This window comes from Barbus barbus (genome assembly GCF_936440315.1).
Source record: "Barbus barbus genome assembly, chromosome: 32".
NCBI classification, from domain to species: Eukaryota; Metazoa; Chordata; class Actinopteri; order Cypriniformes; family Cyprinidae; genus Barbus; species Barbus barbus.
In genome coordinates this window covers 17,579,334-17,600,240 of record NC_136760.1, presented here as the reverse complement: position 1 = coordinate 17,600,240, position 20,907 = coordinate 17,579,334, and the positions used below count along the sequence as shown (strand labels likewise).

At 37.6% G+C, this 20,907-nt stretch overlaps 1 protein-coding gene across 5 annotated transcripts in view; it reads right to left on the bottom strand.

The window, feature by feature from the left end:
• The window catches only part of LOC306852690 (rho GTPase-activating protein 12-like), a 61,787-nt gene that overhangs the window by 34,248 nt on the left and 6,632 nt on the right, over positions 1–20,907 (bottom strand). For all 5 annotated transcript variants that reach the window (XM_079389729.1, XM_079389726.1, XM_079389728.1 and 2 more), the window contains exon 2: positions 18,567–19,326. In XM_079389729.1, coding sequence (XP_079245855.1) covers positions 18,567–19,253 — 687 coding nt within the window. In that variant the 5' untranslated portion in view covers positions 19,254–19,326. The remainder of the gene's footprint in view (positions 1–18,566; positions 19,327–20,907) is intronic.

Sequence of the window (20,907 nt, the reverse complement as noted above, 5' to 3'; positions counted from 1 at the left end):
AAACTCACACACGCTCTCATGCAGAAAGGGTCACTATGGAGATTACAGAAATTAATGAGAGGGTGAATCAGGTTAATCAAAACTTAGACACTCTTGAATGCTCATGCTTTTATCAAACCACTCTCGTTTTAAACAACAAGATAAGAAAGAGCCAAGGTTAAACCTCCACAAGAATACTGTACTGAAGCATGTGTGCGTGTGTTATCTCTTCTGCAGAAGTGTGTATTACCAAGTCTGTCATAATGATAAGAGACCATTAGGTCCACAAACTCAACACTCAACATTTTAAGAGATCTCTTCCTCTCTGCTTCCATCTCTTACGCACTTTCTCCTTCCATCAAGGTGACCCACATAGCACCATCCCTGTGCATCAGTGTGCAAACATATACCGTTCAAGTCAAAACTTTACATACACCTTTCAGAATCTGCAAAATGTTAATTATTTTACCAAAATAAGAGGGATCATACAAAATGCATGTTATTGTTTATTTAGTACTGACCTGAATAAGATATTTCACATAAAAGAAGTTTACATATAGTCCACAAGAGAAAATAGTTGAATTTATAAAAATGCCCCCATTCAAAAGTTTACATACACTTGATTCTTAATACTGTGTTGTTACCTGAACGATCCAAAGCTGTTTTTTTGTTTTTGTTTAGTGATAGTTACTCATGAGTCCCTTGTTTGTCCTAAACTGCCTGCTGTTCTTCAGAAAAATCCTTCAGGTCCCACAAATTCTTTGGTTTTCCAGCATTTTTGTGTATTTGAACTCTTTCCAACAATGACTGTGTGATTTTGAGATCCATCTTTTCACACTGAGGACAACTGAGAGACTCATTTGCAACTATTACAGAAAGTTCAAACGCTCACTGATGCTCCAGAAGGGAAAACCATGCATTAAGAGCTGGGGCATAAAAACTTTTTGAATTTGAAGAGCAAGGTAAATTTAACTTAATTTGTCTTCTGGAAAACATGTAAGTATCTTCTGTAGCTTCTGAAGGGCAGTACTAAATGAAAAAAATATGATATTTAGGCAAAACAAGAAAAATGTACTCATCTTCATTCTGTTCAAATGTTTTCATGCCCCAGCTCTTAATGCATGGCTTTTCCTTCTGGAGCATCAGTGAGCGTTTGAACTTTCTGTAATAGTTGCAAATGAGTCCGTCAGTTGTCCTCAGTATGAAAAGATGGATCTCAAAATCACACAGTCATTGTTGGAAAGGGTTCAATTACACAAAAATACACATTTTTCTGAAGAACAGTGGGCAGTTTAACTGTTCAGGACAAACAAGGGACTCATGAGTAACTATAACTAAACAAAAACAAAAAAACAGCTTTGGATCGTTCAGGTAACAACACAGTATTAAGAATCAAGTGTATGTAAACTTTTGAATGGGGGCATTTTTATAAATTCAACTATTATTTTCTCTTGTGGACTACATGTAAACTTCTTTTATGTGAAATATCTTATTCAGGTCAGTACTAAATAAACAATACATTTTGTATGATCCCTCTTATTTTGGTAAAATATTGAACATTTTGCAGATTCTGAAAGGTGTATGTAAAGTTTTGACTTCAACTGTAGATGTTCTGCTGTGCAGAGCTAATCCAGCATTAAACCCGTCACAGAAACCGCCAATCAGACATGACTTACATGTACAGTTTTTACAGTTCAGCCTCAGGGAGTTTTGTAGGTTGGATTTCAACAATTTTAAAATGCAAACTCATCAAGCTTTCAGTACTACATTCGTAAGTATGTCACTGACATTCTCCAGGTCAACCAGGTCAAGTCACATGATCATTTTAAAACTCTATCTAGTGAACAGGAAAAAGGAAATTTACATTTTTTACATTTACATTTATTCATTTAGCTGACGCTTTTATCCAAAGCGACTTACAATTGCTATCTATGTCAGAGGTCGCATGCCTCTGGAGCAACTAGGGGTTAAGTGTCTTGCTCAGGGACACATTGGTGTCTCACAGTGGATTCGAACCCAGGTCTCTCACACCAAAGGCATGTGTCTTATCCACTGCGCCATCACCACCCCAGAAATATGAGGGTTTGTGTCTGTAGACATCAGTAAGAGGACTGGCGGTGGTTTATTAGTTAAATGTCTTGAAAATTTGTTAGATTCCTGTTATCCAAAAATTAAGTACTGAGAGCAATTTCTTTTTACTATTATTTATATACTATTACAGCATTTGTTCATATTTTTAATAGCTTTTCAGTTTTCATTTTAGTTTTAATACTTTTATGTCTTTGTCATTTGATGAATTTTTATATTTATATATGTAGTAGTACTTCAACTTATTATTTTCATTTAGTCAAGTCTAAGTTTATGGCCAAGTGTTATGTTATTTTTAAGAGAGAGAAAGAGTGAAAGCATCATTAACAGCAAAGACAAGCTGCAAAATGCAGAAACAGTCACTAGCGCAGAAACAGAGGAAATAATACCACTGTGAGGAACAGAAAAGCAGACAAAGACAGGAAATGAAGTCAGACAGAAGTGTTGTCTGGGGTACAGGTGAGAGACGGCTGCTCAAGAAAACAAAATGGATTAAAAAGGCCTAAACAACATAATAAGATGGCTTTTGTCTCAGAATTTACATTTATTCATTTAGCAGATAGAACAGAAAACTGTACAACCGCCTTTTTTTCTATTATGTCTATAATATAGCCTGTACTTTAACTTTTCTAAATGTGGCTGGCTGCTTTGCATGTTGGATGTCTCTTCCTGTCTAAGTGGCTGATTTTTGTCCAGAAACAGAAACGAGAGAGAGATGAGAACACAGACAGAGATAGATGGAAGTGGCAGTGTGTTCGGTCTGTTCGGTTAACACAGACAGATAATGGAGATCTCCTGCACAGCACCCAACATCTTTACTGTAGACCTGAAAATTCGGTTAATAGAAGAGGAAAGAGTGTAAGAGAGAGGCACCCAGTAAAACCTTTGGCATTAGCTGTCATGTAGCTTATATTCCCCCTACAGACTGATGATATATTGGTCTTGGTTTTACGTTTCAGAATCCAGACAGCGAGTTTAATGACGACACTAATCTCACGAAGCACTTCCATGAACCCTTGTAATGGTACATTACTCTGCTCGAGTGTGATGTCCAGATTGTTTCTCTTCAAATTCACATTCAGTTTCACAAGTTCAAATCCTAAAGGTCAAGTCAAGCCTGTTTGTCATCATTCTTACTGTTTCTACAGTCTACAGCCAACTACTATATAAAAATAAAAAATAATTTAAATAATAAAAATAATTCCTCCATGAGTTACGTAAATAAGGGAGACCACAACAACAATGTCATCTGGATTATGGATTTAAAATCTAATTTCCCTTTTTGCTCGGGAGGAGAATGACCTGTTAATATGCCAAACCACCACAACAAATCAAGACGCGTTCTTATTTATCTTGAAACATCTGTTTCTGGCTCAAGGTTTCACTAGAGGAACAGAATAAAATTAAGATTAAAGGATGCCTGCTTAGACAATTTATAACCATGAACTTTCAGGTCTGAGCTTCACAGAGCATGGACTGAAGACTATCTTTACGAGAACTACCTTTACAAGAAAACCTTGATTATGTAAATAGGAAATTATTGTTGGTCATTTTACAGTCAGTAAGACAGCCTCTTCCTGTCTTGGAGGATGGCAAACTTACTATTTACTGTTACTTTTGATAAACTGAATGAATCCTTGCTGAATTAAAAGTATTAATGTCTTAAAAAATAATTTAAAAAAAATCTGACAAAATAATAAAATACAGGAGATTCAGATATAAATTAAATCGAACTGCAACACGATCTATCAATTACTTCTATATCCAAAATTTTTCTAATAGCTCCCAACTACAAATAATGAAATTTGTAGTTCCTGTGTATTTGTCTCTTCCAGAGCCTCATGTGGTGTTTTCAAACATCCTCTTACTCTCTTTTGCCCACCCACACATTCAGCCTCAAACAGCTATCAAACCAGTACTTTACATCTGTCATCTCAAATTCTTCTGTGACGTTCTCTTTTTCTCGCCCTTTGGCTGACTGACTGGATTGAGAGTATTTCAGCTGAAACCGAATGGTAAAGAGGCATGGAGACTCTTTGCCCCCCTCAGATGTCTGATAATGTGGCTTTTGTCAGTCATTCGGCCCTTTGGAGGCCACTGGAGTCTCATTCTCTGTCTATAGTCCAGTGATGACAGCGCTTCTCCTGCAGTGGCCTTAGATTCAGCAAACAGCTTCACTATGTGATGCTAAAAGCAAACATTTAATTCAGGTTAGACTGCAGTGGTTCCAAAGCCAATGATTGAGCTTTCGCCACACTGTGCATATGTTTATAGGATTTAATTTTAATACTCCGGTGCTTGATACTAACAATAATTCAATTCAATTCAAGTTTATTTGTATAGTGCTTTTTACGATACTAATCGTTGCAAAGCAGCTCTACAGGAATTTAAGTTTCCACAATATATTTACACAATAAAAGTCCATGAAATTCAAAGCACACACACACACACAGGCCTAATGAACAGAACTCCTGGCAGTTCTTGTTCAGAGTTATTGACACTATGAGTTCCAGATTCTTTGAGTATTCAAATTTCACATTTTTTTTAGGTTTTAGATTTACTTCTCTATTGCTCTCTCACAAATAGTTTCAATAACTATGTCCACAAAATATCAGTTACATTTTATTTTCAGCCAATTTATTTGTCACGTGTCACTTGCATGATTTAAAATAATTAATTATAGTTTTTAAAATTTTTGTTTTATTTTAAATTTAGTTCGACAAAATGTTATTGGATTTCATGTTTGGCCATTTATCTATTAACAAGCAAAACTTAGATTTTTAATATTGCTGCATTAATGCCGATAAATGTTTTTGAATCCTGTAAGAGAGACATACCAGAACACAAGCGGCTCTTTGAGTGTTTGCTTTGGCTCTTTAGACTCTTTTTGTGCCAGTATAAAGGGGAAATTTGGGGCACCCAGTGCTTACTGGCACAAACATCCACCCAAGTCTTTCTTTCCAGTGGCACAAGCAGACAGCAATCCATCACACAGTGCATGGATGGGGAAAGAGATATTATTAACTTTCCAAAGCAGGGCAGATGATGTGTAAAAGGAAGTAAATAAGACAGTGGATAGAATAACTGCCCTTTTAACCCATTCATGCCCAGATTTTTCTGAATGGTTTCATGCATATAGTTGTGTTAAAAGTGTCTTATGTGAACATGTTCTGCATTTATTTTCCCCAGGTTTTTTTTTTTCTTCTTGAAAATTGTATTTGAATGTGTAGCAACTATAGTTGCCGATGGGAAATACATTGTATGCACACCTCAATGTCAAATTTGAATAGGAGGAGAACATTTGGAATCTAACACAAAAAAAAACTGCTTTCAAAAGACCAATCTTTATTCATAAACAATTCATAAACAAATATTTTATGTCGAAGTCGAAGAACATTCGATGCAAACCCAAAAAAGCTGCATCTAGCTTATAGTCTGTGGGGTAAAACGCCCCAGGGGGCAATGGGTTATTACTGTAGTTATTCTGTTCTGAACATCAAATCCTTTGTTTCCCATCAAATGTATTCTAACTTGCTGGTTTAATAAAAATATTTGGATTTTATATTTAAAAATTAGCATTATTAAAAGTCAGCATCAGGTAGCTAGTTAGCTAGCCAGTTAGCATTAGCTAACAAAATGTTTCAAATAGGCTATTAGAATTTTATTATTCATAATTATTGATTATATTCTTTTTAATTTTAAGCTAAAACTGCTTTTACTCTGATTTTGCTGTAGGTAAATGATTAAAGCAAATTGCTTTGTCAGACTCGGGGGCATTTTACCCCACCCATGGGGGCGTTGTGCCCCATAGGTGGGGTAAAATGCCCCCTTGGTACAAATTTAAATTTTGTTAAAATTCTAATATCATGAAAACGCTGGATGTTTTTCATACTTCATTTATAATATGTCATTGTGTTGTGCTTGCTGCACGAATACAAAGGGCACATGCTTCTATACTAACTAAAATAACACTCCAAATCTTTCTAGGTTGGTTGATTCAGAAGCTGTCACAACTGGCATTTTGAGGGATGGATTTAACTTCAGGTTAAAACTCTGAACTGTTAAGACCGGCTATTTCCCCAAGAGCACTAAAAGAGAAGTTAGAGAGAAATCTGACAGCAGGAACCACTCAGTGGCCAGCAAGCCAGAGGGTGATGGGGAAGACGGTGAGAGAGGTCTTTGACTGGTCTTCAAACCTTTTAACAAGACAGCTCTTCAGCAAGAGCTGAAGAGCTGATAAAATGTAAAAAAATACTGTAACTTGAATGCAATGTAAGTTGCTTTGGATAAAAGCATCTGCTAAATGCATAAATGTAAATGTAAATGTTACACAAGCTGATTTTCTGAGGATTACGGGGGGAGCATCCTGTTAGACATCACAAACTGTCGCTCTCATTGACAAGCTTCTCACTATATACCAGACAATAACAAACCTCCTGTGGAACACGTGAAAACATTTAGAAAAATGTCTTGTTTTTAGTGCTTTTAGTGAAATTTTTAAATTGTTTTGAACCCACTGAATTTCACTCTACGGACAACAGACTTTCATTGTTCCATACAAAGAACGAAAATCTCTCAAAGTCTCTGAGAGTGAGACAACATTTTCATTTTTGGGTGAACTATCCCTTTAAGAACTGACAGTGGACCCTAGCTTAATATTGGGTTATTTCAAAAAGCATCTCTTTATGTAATAGTGAGATTAGCACAAGCATAATCTAAAGATCACACAACAAATCTTATAGATCAAGTAATATTGGTGCAAGAAGGCCAACAGATAACATCAGCAGTGTTATTTGTGTTTTAAAGGAAGGACATCATAAGGTCAAAGGTCTTCTGATGGATTGGTCTTACACAAAAGCTCTTACACAAACACACCACAGACATAAACTGGCACCCAAATACACATAGTAATACTGAAAGTGCAAACAGACAGTGGACAGAGGAAGCTCTACGCACAAAGCTTCTTCAGTAGTGACTTCCTGTGTCCTTCAGCCTCAACTGAGTCAGTCACAAAAGCTGGCAAAAAGTGAGTGTGTACAGGCAACTCCACATAAAGTACACACACAAATGTGAAGTACTGAACACAGTCAAGTTCTTCACCTTCAGGTTTGTCACTTTGTTTTTTGCATGTTGGCGAAAACTAACAGCTTTATAAACACTACCATACATACACACTCCATACAAAAAAAAATAACCATGGTTTCATTATAGTAAAAGTGTAGTAACTGTTTTTTTGGCATACTGATTATCATTTGTCTAACCACAGCTTTACAACAAATACGATTAACGTAGCAAAACCATGGTTAATGTGTGCTTACCATGGTTAAACTATAATAACGAAGGTTTTGTTGGTTTTATTTGTAGTAAAACCACGGTTAATTTTTGTAAGAGACACATCCCAAAACAAAAACATGTATATAAGTCATATTTCACACCCATGGTACACGAAAAACTCCCATGACAAATATATACACTAACTATAAGTTTGGGGTTAATAAGTTAGTAAAGAAATTCAAACTTTTATAAAGCAAAAATGCGCATTTAAAATGCTACATAATATTTCTATTTCAAATAAACAGAAAATGTTTTGAACATTTTAATCATCAAAGGATCCATAAATTTAATAAATCATTATTTACTGAAAAAGTAGCACGCCTGTTTTCAACTTTGAAAATAATGTTAATGTTTCTTTAAAAAATGTTTCTTTAGCACCAAATCAGTATATTAGAATGATTTCTGAAGGATTTCATTGTCTGTAATAAATAAAAAAAAAAAAAATTCTTACATCTTTCTTTTGATTTGGGGTGAAATATAACCTGGACATGTTTTTCACCTTACTATTTCCTTTGCCAAGTTTGTCATGAGCATCAACAAACAACAACTTTTAGCTTTGAAGGCATTAACCAGGTGTCAATCATCCATGCTGGAGAGAGAGACATCAAACATATTATGGCCTTTCAGACGCCACAGGACACACACAGCACTGAGACATCCATTTCCACAGTGTTATCCACTTTATTAATGAACTCATGAGGAGAAACAGAGAGGAAGAGGGCCTTCAGCCAATCACAGGCGAGGACAGCAGGGGCTTGTGGCCTTGAACTTCCTATCCTCTTTCCACACACAGAGATGTTGACAATTGAAATATTTAGACTAGTTTAAGCACTATGTTTAAGTAATATTCAGGGTAAGGAAATACCATATGAAATAAAAATTCATGGGTAGGTTTGCTGACTGCACAGCATGCATGTATTCATGAAACACTATACTTGTGGGTGGGTTAATTGTTTTTGAGTAAGCAGATCACTCTGGATCATTCTAAATTATTAGTTCTCTATTGTCACCGATGCACCTCAACTCAGCAAACTGAGGTGTAGAACGTTCTGTTATAATGTCCAACAGCATCAAAAGGTCTTAAACCCCCGTGAGGGACGGGTTACCTCAGTTCAATCAGTGGCACATTGTTGTTTTGTCTCTCTCTTCTATTTGACTTCAGCCTTTCCCACAGCTAAATGTCCCTGGATATACTGTGGCTGCTCTGAATTGGTTTAAACACCAGAATGGTGTGAAAATGGGGGAAAATTGATAAGAGAGAAGAGAAGAGGATGATACAGATGGAAAACCCAAGGCCTAACATAACAGCAGTCTTTTTTTATTTAAAAAAAAAAAAAAAAAAACATTTTGGAAAGTAGTAAAACAGAGTCACATTCATTGGATGTGCTCCACCTGACTTTCCACTCCCAGTGTGACAAATAAACTACAAGTAATAATCAACCACAATATTTTATGTCTAATTTTTGACTTAACTGTAATTGCCAGTCCATTCAAATAAGACATTTTACACAAAGTTGGTTTAAAATGCTAAATAACACATTATTATTATTTCAGAGAACATGCCATTTAAGCAGGTTTTTATTCTTTCTTTTTTATTCTTCTTTTAATTCAGATTCCAGAAAGATTCACTGTTTCCACAAAAATATTAAGCAGTACAACTGTTTTCAACACTGACAATAATAAGAAATGTTTCTAATGAGTGCCAAATCAGCATATGTGACCCTGGACCACAAAACCAGTCATAAGTAGCACAGGTATATTTGTAGCAATAGCCAAAAATACATTGTATGGGTCAAAATTATTGATTTTTCTTTTATGCTAAAAATCATTAGGACATTAAGTAAAGATCAAGTTCACTTAAGATATTTAGTAAATTTATTGCCGTAAATATATCAAAACTTAATTTTTGATTAGTAATATGCATTGCTAAGAACTTAATTTAGACAACTTTAAAGGCGATTTTCTCAATATTTTGATTTTTTTGCACACTCAGATTCCAGATTTTCAAATAGTTGTATCTCAGCCAAATATTGTCCGATCCTAACAAACCATACATCAATGGAAAGCTTATTTATTCAGATGATGTATAAAAATTGACACTTAAGACTGGTTTTGTGGTCCAGGGTCACATATTAGAATGATTTCTAAAGGATCATGTGACACTGAAAACTGGAGTAATGACTGCTGTAATACTTGTAATAATATTTCACAATATCACTGTTTTACTGTATTTTTGATCAAATAAATGCAGCCTTGGTGAGCATAAAAGATTTCTTTATAAGCAGTAAAAATCTAACAGATTTTGAACGGTAGTGACACTCATCTATGAGTGCATACCTGTACAAAACTGTCACCAAAAGTGACATAAATCTCACCAAACTTCTCTTTTGGAATATTCTGATTACACCCTCAAACGAAAACTTGATTTATCTAATTAAAAAAAAAAAAAAAAAAAAAAAAAAAAATTCTTATAGGTTTAGGGTTAGGAAATTCTAATAATCTTCATATACAAATAATAGAAATCTAGCAAATATGTGTGTGTGAAGCTAAACTTACCTTACCCTCAGGACACATTCTGCCCCCACAACATGTCAGCTGTGCTCATCGACAGCAGAGAGACAGAATGAGTGAGAGACAGAGATGCTCTGACAGCGTGAGTGTACCAAACCCCCCCACACCACCCCAAACACATCGATTTGATGTCCACTGCCATCTTTCAGCCTCAAGTTGAAATCATTCAAAATCATTGGCTGATTTGTGACTGCGTGTTTTGAGTTTGAGCTCCATCAAGTTAATTCTTTATCGTCTATTTTCTATCTTAAAAACAATTTTATACACGATCATTTTCGTTTCTATAACGTGTGAATATATCCCTTATAGCATTCTAAAACAAAACCAATCAGAGCGCCTTGTTATCACTAGTTTTATTTTGATTTTTTGAGTCTGTTATTAGCTTATAGCCCGTTAGCATCGGCAGCATGGCTGCCGCTAATCTCGCTTACACTGCTAATACTCTATTCACCTAGTTGTAGGTAAAGTGCACACTCACTGTTTCCCCGGTGCTCGTGTTCTTGATGTGTCTGTACAGATACCCGCGATCCTGAAGGGCGATGAGTGCATCGGTGCTGTCGTACTGCACGCGGGGGTTAACGACACCAAGCTTGGGACAGACAGAGACACTGAAGAGGGACTTCAGGAGCCTGATCGAGACGGTACGAAGCACATCGCCCCGACGACGATCATCGTGTCAGGACCGCTTCCCACGTATCGACGAGGACACGAAAGGTTCAGTAGACTTTTTGCTTTAAACGAATGGTTATCGTCATGGTGTAAAGAACAGAAACTGCTCTTTGTTAATAATTGGAATCTTTTCTGGAAGATTCCAAGTGCTTCCAAGAAGATTCCTAGGCTTTTCCGTGCTGATGGCCTGCACCCCAGCAGAGTCGGAGCGGAACTCCTGTCGGGCAACATCTCCAAGACGCTACGCTCTGTCTGACTAGTAAGCCAATTCTCAAGTAACTGCTATGATGACTTTTGTTCTACCCACTTAAAAGATAGAAGTACTTGCGTTGTCCAATCTATACAGACTGCGTCTGTTCCCCAAATAGCGAGGTCAAAATATAAATTTAATGCAGGAAAAATCTGATCGTGATTAAACCAGAAAAACGCAAAATAAATGAACAAAAACTATTTTTAAAGCTTGGGCTCCTAAACATTAGATCACTCGCACCCAAAGCAGTTATTGTAAATTAAATGATCACAGATAATAATTTTGATGTACTCTGCCTGACTGAAACCTGGCTTAAACCAAATTAATATTTTGGTCTAAATGGGTCTACTCCAGCAAGCTACTGTTATAAACATGAGCCCCGTCAGACTGGTCGTGGCGGCGGTGTTGCAACAATATATAGTGATATTCTCAATGTTACTCAGAAAACAGGATACAGGAGGTTTAACTCATTCGAAATACTTCTGCTTAATGTTACACTGTGCAAAAGAAATCTCTCCTATCTCTTGCTCTGGCTACTGTGTATAGACCGCCAGGGCCATATACAGATTTCCTAAAAGAATTTGCAGATTTCCTCTCAGATCTATTAGTTAATGTTGATAAAGTGTTAATTGTCGGAGATTTTAACATTCACGTTGATAATACAAATGATGCATTAGGACTTGCGTTTACTGACTTAATAAACTCTTTTGGAGTCAAGCAAAACGTCACCGGGCCCACTCATCGTTTTAATCATACGCTAGATTTAAATATATCGCATGGAATTGATCTTACCGATATAGATATCGTACCTCAAAGTGATGATGTTACTGATCATTTCCTTGTATCGTGCATGCTGCGTATTACTGATATTAATTATATGGCTCCACGTTATCGTCCGGGCAGAACTATTGTTCCAGCCACCAAAGACAGATTCACAAATAACCTGCCCGATTTATCTCAACTGCTCTGTGTACCCATAAATACACATGAACTAGACGAAATGACTAGCAACATGGGCACTATCTTCTCTAATACATTAGAAGCTGTTGCCCCCCTCAAATTGAATAAGGTTAGAGAAAAACCTACTGCGCCATGGTACAACAGTTATACCCATTCTCTCAAGAAAGAAACTCGTAATCTTGAGCGCAAATGGAGAAAAACGAACTTGGAAGTTTTTAGAATTGCGTGGAAAAACAGTATGTCCAGCTATAGACAGGCTCTAAAAGCTGCCAGGGCAGAGCATATCCGCAAACTCATAGATAATAACCAAAACAATCCAAGGTTCTTATTTAGCACAGTGGCTAGATTAACAAATAAACAGACGCCACCCGATCTAAATATTCCCTCACAGTTTAATAATAATGACTTTATGAATTTCTTTACTGATAAAATAGATAACATCAGAAATACAATATCAAATGTAGATTCTACTACGTCTAGTATTTCAGCTTCATTCATCGCACCCAAAGAAAAACTGCAGTGCTTTACAACTATAGGACAGGAAGAGCTAAATAAACTTATCAGTGCATCTAAACCAACAACATGTTTATTAGATCCTGTACCCACTAAACTACTGAAAGAGTTACCTGTAGCAGAAGAACCGCTTCTCAATATTATTAACTCATCGTTATCTTTAGGTCACGTCCCAAAACCATTCCAGTTGGCAGTTATTAAGCCTCTTATTAAGAAACCACAACTAGATTCTAATGAACTGGCAAATTACAGACCCATTTCAAATCTTCCGTTTATGTCTAAAAAATTTTAAAAAGTTGTCTGCTCAATTGTGCTCCTTCTTGCAAAAAAATTATCTCTATGAAGAATTTCAGTCAGGTTTCAGGCCTCACCATAGTACAGAAACTGCACTTGTTAAAATTACAAATGACTTGCTTCAGACCAAGGCTGCATCTCATTGCTAGTATTACTTGATCTTAGTGCTGCGTTCGACACTATAGACCATGACATACTCATAGATCAATTACAAAACTATACTGGTATTCAAGGGCAGGCTTTAAGATGGTTCAGATCCTACCTGTCCGATCGCTACCACTTTGTTCATTTAAATGGGGAGTCATCTCAATTATCACCAGTAAAGTATGGAGTACCACAAGGATCTGTCCTAGGACAGCTAGTTCATGCATTCATGACCTCTAGACTGGACTATTGTAATGCACTGCTAGCTGATTGTCCTGCATCTTCAATAAACAAGCTACAGATAGTCCAAAATGCAGCGGCTAGAGTTCTTACCAGGTCAAGAAAATATGATCATATTACCCCAATTTTACAGTCTCTGCACTGGCTACCTATTAAGTTCTGTATCATTTACAAAATATTATTACTTGCCTATAAGGCCCTAAATGGTTTAGCTCCTGCGTACCTAACTTGTCTTCTACCACGCTACAATCCAACCCGCTCCCTAAGGTCGCAAAAGTCTGGACTTTTGGTAGTACCTAGGATAGCAAAGTCCACTAAAGGAGGTAGAGCTTTTTCACATTTGGCTCCCAAACTCTGGAATAGCCTTCCTGATAACGTTCAGGGTTCAGACACACTCCCTCTGTTTAAATCTAGATTAAAGACACATCTCTTTAGCCAAGCATTCACATAATGCATCTTATAATCTTGTACTGCAGTTATATCTGATCAAATGTACATTATAATTGTTCTTTAGCTTGGGTTGAACAAATCATTTTTGCTTAGATGGAACACAAGCTACGCTAATTATGTCTCTATTTGTTTCTCTGTTTCTGTCACGGGATTAACATCCCATAACTAGTGGTAACTAGGAATTACAGAAGCTTCAGTCTGGATCCAACCCTTAAATGATCTGAGATGACCGAACACCTGAGAAAAGATAATGCCAACCCCTCAGAGGACCTCAGAGGATGCCAATGCTCAGACAACATACAGAATTACCAAATGTTCCAAAATATAAATATATTGCGGAAATTTTATTTCCTGTAGAGCTGCTTTGCAACGATTTGTATCGTAAAAAGTGCTATACAAATAAACTTGAAGTCCATATTTGGACAAAAACAGAGCCAGACAGACAGGAACAGCAACAGACTGGAGAGCGAGCAAGAGATCTTTGATACTTGAGTAAATATTAGATTAGAGTGAGCTGTGCATTTTTCCGGCCATCAGGATCGGTGGGCCTTTATTGGGTTATCCAACTGAACCCAGTTTGTGTGTGTGTGTGTGTGTGCTGGGACAGGAATGACAGGAATGCTCGGGCCTCCTTTACTGTCAATGCAGGGAAGAGCTACAGGATTCACTGACTGGATTCAGTGACTGAATCCGAACACACCCATACAGTTGGGCAAAAAAGTATTTAGTCAGCCACCAATTGTGCAAGTTCTCCCACTTAAAAAGATGAGAGAGGCCTGTAATTTTCATCATAGGTACACTTCAACTATGAGAGACAGAATGGGGGGAAAGAATCCAGGAAATCACATTGTAGGATTTTTAATGAATTAATTCGTAAATTCCTCGGTAAAATAAGTATTTGGTCCACAACCTCAAACCAGTCACACTCCAAACTCCACTATGGCCAACACCAAAGAGCTGTCGAAGGACACCAGAAACAAAATTGTAGACCTGCACCAGGCTGGGAAGACTGAATCTGCAATAGGCAAGCAGCTTGGTGTGAAGAAATCAACTGTGGGAGCAATTATTAGAAAATGGAAGACATACAAGACCACTGATAATCTCCCTCGATCTGGGGCTCCACGCAAGACCTCACCCCGTGGGGTCAAAATGATCACAAGAACGGTGAGCAAAAATCCCAGAACCACACGGGGGGACCTAGTGAATGACCTGCAGAGAGCTGGGACCAAAGTAGCAAAGGCTACCATCAGTAACACACTACGCCGCCAGGGACTCAAATCCTGCAGTGCCAGACGTGTCCCCCTGCTTAAGCCAGTACATGTCCGGGCCCATCTGAAGTTTGCTAGAGAGCATTTGGATGATCCAGAAGAGGATTGGGAGAATGTCATATGGTCAGATGAAACCAAAATAGAACTTTTTGGTAAAAAGCTCGTCGTGTTTGGAGGAGAAAGAATGCTGAGTTGCATCCAAAGAACACCATACCTACTGTGAAGCATGGGGCTGGAAACATCATGCTTTGGGGCTGTTTTTCTGCAAAGGGACCAGGACGACTGATCCGTGTAAAGGAAAGAATGAATGGGGCCATGTATCGTGAGATTTTGAGTGAAAACCTCCTTCCATCAGCAAGGGCATTGAAGATGAAACGTGGCTGGGTCTTTCAGCATGACAATGATCCCAAACACACCGCCCGGGCAACAAAGGAGTGGCTTCGTAAGAAGCATTTCAAGGTCCTGGAGTGGCCTAGCCAGTCTCCAGATCTCAACCCCATAGAAAATCTTTGGAGGGAGTTGAAAGTCCATGTTGCCTAGCGACAGCCCCAAAACATCACTGCTCTAGAGGAGATCTGCATGGAGGAATGGGCCAAAATACCAGCAACAGTGTGTGAAAACCTTGTGAAGACTTACAGAAAACGTTTGACCTCTGTCATTGTCAACAAAGGGTATATAACAAAGTATTGAGATGAACTTTTGTTATTGACCAAATACTTATTTTCCACCATAATTTACAAATAAATTCTTTAAAAATCAGACAATGTGATTTCCTGGATTCTTTCCCCCCATTCTGTCTCTCATAGTTGAAGTGTACCTATGATGAAAATTACAGGTCTCTCTCATCTTTTTAAGTGGGAAAACTTGCACAATTGGTGGCTGACTAAATACTTTTTTGCCCAAATGTACTTCGAAGACTTTTTGGGGCTTATCACACATGAGCTTAACAAAACCGGCAATGATTCAGTATGATATACTAGTGAAAATAACAATGAATGTACAAAAAAAAAAAAAAAAAAAACAATTCTAAGACAAAACACACCGAAACAGGCGGAAACATGTAAAGCTGAAGTATACGCTCAACTGCAGACAATAACTGCTTACACAAAGGAAAACGCACAACTGAGGGGGTTGAATTTAATTTTGTGAAGCTGCAGGTTATAAAAGCCCCTGCTCTGTTATAAAAGCCATTCATAATCTTTTATTAGAGGGATGACATGCTAGTAATCCCAAGCGTTCATGTGTGTGTTCTGATGGCTAATTATTTAAAGTTATTTGAATATTTCATAAAAAGGATAATAAAAGTAGAATAAGGAAATACTTATAACAGACAAAAGTCCAAAATAGTGAGAGTATGGGGGAGGAGAAAAGAGCGAGAGCGGGAAAGTGTGTGTCTGTGTGTGTGCAAATCTGCCTCAGGGAGTGAAGATAAAGTCAGAGCATAGAAAAAGTCGAGAAATTGGGGTCCTAAATCCATCCCCAGTTGGCCACTCTGGTGGATATTGAGGGAAACAGATTTGGACCTCAATCCTTTAAGAGTGCAGGAGCTGCCCATTCATAAGTGGCAAGGGGGATAGACGTCAGGAGGGATGCAGGCAGAGAATATGACTTTGGGCTAAAAGTAATTCTGTGAATAATTCCCCAAAATTGAAAATTCATCATTTATTTCCAATCCTGTATTTTTATATTCTTCCAAGCCTGTATTTATATTCCAGTGTTGTTAGCGTTAACTAAAACTAATAAAAATCGAAGAGTATTGGAATAAAGAATAATAAGAATAAAAGATGAACAAAATAAAATAAAAATATTAGACTAAAAAATGAAATGTTGCATTGAGAACCAAATGAAATAATTAAATTGAAGTACTAAAATGACTAAAACTGAAATAATAAACTAAAGCTAAAAAGAAAATCTTACAAACAAACAAATAAAATGAAAAGCATATATATTCTTTATATATAGTCAAATGTTAAAATGTTATTTAAACTACTAATACTTGAGAAATTTATAAATAAAGTGAGGGACCTTTATCGTGAAGCACCTAAAATTACAAAAACCTGAAAAAATACAAAAGTCTTTTTCCCGTACAATTAAAGCACACAATGCTCTTCAATGCCAAATGCATAAAAATCCTTAAAATATTCCAAGAAACATTTTTTTATGCTATTTTTTTTATATTTTCTTGATTTTTAACAAAGATTAAATTAAGAGGCAGAGGGGACAATAAGTGAAAACAAAATTTGCCTTTTTGGGTGAAACCCTGCTTTAAACCAAACATCACACACAGCAGGTGTTATGAATGAGATCTGGAGGGCAAATGGTCTTTATCTATGAGGGATAGTTGCTGAACGGCTGATTAAGTAATCGCATGGTTTAGTATTATCAGCTGACCCTGATGGACAAAGCCTGAAATGGACAAATCCCTCAAAAGCCCAGCATAATGTATGTCCTTTTAAGCGCATATACTGTATGCATGTGCATGGTTAAGCCACTGTCTGGAACCAGTGGACTTTCAGGAGCATCATAATTATTCTCATTCAAAAAGCAATAGTTAGTGTCTAGAAATCTTGATGTTGTTGGCCAAGACCAGTAATTATGTGGCGACTCAGAAGATCAGCTCAATATACGTGACAAGCTACAGGTTTATAACTCACACTTGATACATTATCGTCCTTATAGCTCACAATGATGATCTGATGCATATACAAGCCGTTGGACCAACACTTCTCAATGTGCATTTTCCATCTCTCTTACATATATATAAACAGAAAATGGGGGCAACAACATGATCTAGCCAGATATGACCTACTTTCTAGTCTCCCACAATCCCCTTTGTTCCCCAGCAGCAGCCTTTTTTAGAGAGACATGGAGAGAGAAATGGGGGAGGAGGATAGTAACAAAGACTAAACACCCAATTCCACACAATACACCCTGGGACACTCAAAAAGCAACCTCAATCACTCAAAAACTACTTAGTGCATACTACTGTGGTTGGCCAAAACTGACATCTAGAAGTGGTTTGAACATAATGCATGTATTTCATGTTTCACCTTGCTAAAAAAACAAAAAAACAAACCTCTCTTTAATATGCATATTGCACAAAAATGTAGCTTTAATTTTTAATTCGCTAGAAGAGCAAATCAGAGGTGGCTACTAAAATGTAATTATTTTTTACAATTTATATTTAAATATTTATATAAAATTAAACTTTTGTAACACAATAATTACTAATAGTTAATATAAAATAATAAATAAATGTACAAATATAGTGTTATTTTCATTGCTAAAAATTAAATAAAATAAATGATATATATATATATATATATATATACACACACACACACATTATTGCCCACAATTTTCACATCGACAGCAGAGAACAGACTACATCTGCTGAACAAGTGTCATGCAGCAGAAAGAAAGGGATGCAAGAGGAGAGGAAAACACTGCTGAATCCAATTTAACCTGACAGAAAAGAAAATGTGCCACTGTAAATGTCAGAGGCAAAACCGAGGGAGGGATAAAGGGAAAGGTGTGAGGAAGAAATGTTAGATTAGGCTCATAGTAATTGTCAGAACAATGCGTTACAGAAATAGATAATGACAGTCACAGAATGAAAAGGAGATGAGAGCATTTCTGATAAAGATAAGTGCAGGAAATGCAGAGAATGAAAGCCAAAGATGACATTGAAAGAGATAAAGGGAGAACATGAGTAAGTTTGGGAGTGAGGGAGAATGAGAGAGAACAAATAAGCTTGAGAGCGTGGGAGAGGAACGAGGAGGAGGGTGAACGTCACTCATTCTTACCTGTATGTGTTCAGTAGAGCTGCTGCTGAGCTCATCTCCAGATTCAGAGTCATTTCTCATTTTCTCCAACCCATCTCCTGGTGACATGCTTCCGTCCGTGTCCACCGACAGCCCACTTGGGAGCTTTCCCAGGCAGCCTTGCTCTCGCGGAGGGGATTCCGCTCGTCCTTGTGGAAGTGTGGGGTTGGCATGATGATAGTTATGATGGTTGTTGTTATTAAGCAGAGTGAGCTCGGCAACAACGCTCTTCATCCCCGAGTTCTGATTGGTGTCCCGCAACAATAAAGGCGGGGTCTGTTGACCTGGCAACGGGGAAGGTGTTGTCGAGGGAGGTGGCCTGCCGAAGCTGGACCGTTCTGTAGGAGCGCGTTGGTTGAGATTTTCATTCGACGACCGGCACTGGGTGATTTCAAGAACGTTAGGGGGCTTTGCACGAGGTTTGGGTGGTGGCATTAGGGCACGCCGGATCTCTCGGACGTACTGAGCGGGGACGTAAAAAGCCTTGGTGCCCTCCTCCCGACGAACTTGCCACCAGTCCTCATTGGTTTTGCGAACCAATATGTAGCATTCGCCCTGCCGTATGGAGATAAGTCTATCTTTCGCCTTGTACTCATAATCGTACTCCACCTCGATATACACCTGCCCTGGGGCGATGGACAAATCACAGCGGCCATCCTGTTCCGTCATGGCTCAATCTGTCCGTGAGTTATTCAGAAGACAGACTGTAAGTGGATCCACATCTCTTGCTGTGTCCGCACAACTGAAAAAAGAGAGAATGAGATTGTTAGCACATACTTTAAAAAGAGATGATACTATTAAAAGAGTAGTTCACTTCCAGAAAATTTCCAGATAATTTACTCACCCCCATGAAATTCACCGATTTTTGAGAAAAACATTCTGGGATTTTCCTTTATATAGTAGACTTCAATGGTGAACAATGGGTTGAAGGTCCAAATTGCAGTTTCAATGCAGCTTCAAAGGGCTTTACACGATCCCAACTAAGGAAAAAGGGTCTTATCTAGCCAAGCGATCGTTCGTTTTCTAAAAAAAAAATGTTTTTTTTAAATTATATACTTTTTAACCACAAATGTTTATCTTGCACTAGCTCGACCTCACGCACACGTGTGATGTAGGTGGAAGTACCAATCCAATGTTTACAAAGCGAACATGCAAAGAACGTCAAACGCCCTTTACAAAAAAAAGGTAAAACAATGATTTTGGACGATTCTGAAATTGGAGGAGAAAATGAGATGGAGTCTTTTGCCCTACTGTACCTTTTCTGAACCTAAGTACACAGACGAAGAACTAACCACGCATGACCTTTCAAACGTGATTAAGCATGTGCGACTTCTCGCATTACGTATCGCAGAACTAATGCAAGATGAGCATTTGTGGTTAAAAAGTAGGGATGGGTATCGTTCAAAATTTTTTTGAACAATACTTTTTTCGATACCAATTTTAACAAGATTACATTATCTAAATAAATTTAAAAGAATCAGCTTGTTGATGTTTACACAGACTCATATCCTGAGCCACTGAACAAAGGAACAAAACGTAACCAACACAATAAATCGGTGCAAATAGTTTTAATAAAACTCAAATAGTATTCAGTTTACACATCTGTTAGGCTACATTTACACTAGTGAGTACTCGTTTTAAAACGCATAGTTCAGACAGAATCATCATTTCTATTCATTTTCCACTCATTTACTGATGAGCATTAGCAGCTTCCAGCGCTGTCTGCCTGTGTTCTCTCTTCCTCGGTCGCTGTTCTGACTCAAGAGGTAATAACATATTTCAGCAACATTACATGGCCAAAACACACATTAGACAGCAATCGGAAGTTATTACAAACACTAGATGGTGGTTTAAATGAATGATCATGTAACACGCGCTTTCAATCGTGTAGTATGAATGGACATCTGCATATGATCGGAACGCCACGCAGCTCCAGCATTACTCTCCATTGGAAATGAATGACTTCCGGTCTTGTCAGAGATAGTGGAAAGCCGGCTTGAAACGCAGTGGAAATGCCAGTATGATGAGGATCGTTTTCATTTTAAAAGCTGTAGAGAGCAGACTGCTCCGTACGCTTTCGAATCACTCTCGCGGACGTCAAACACTGATCGATCTGTGTCCCGTCGCTTCTAGTCGAACACACCTAGTGCTGCAGGCTTATTGGCTCACTGACATTGATGAGATTAACCCCTTAGGTATCGAAATTTAGTACCGAACGACCAAACATTTTTCAATACTCGATGGTATCGAGGCAATTCGGTCGGTGCCTAAAAAGTATCGACCTCGATAACCAGCTCTATCAAAAAGTATATAATTTTTATTT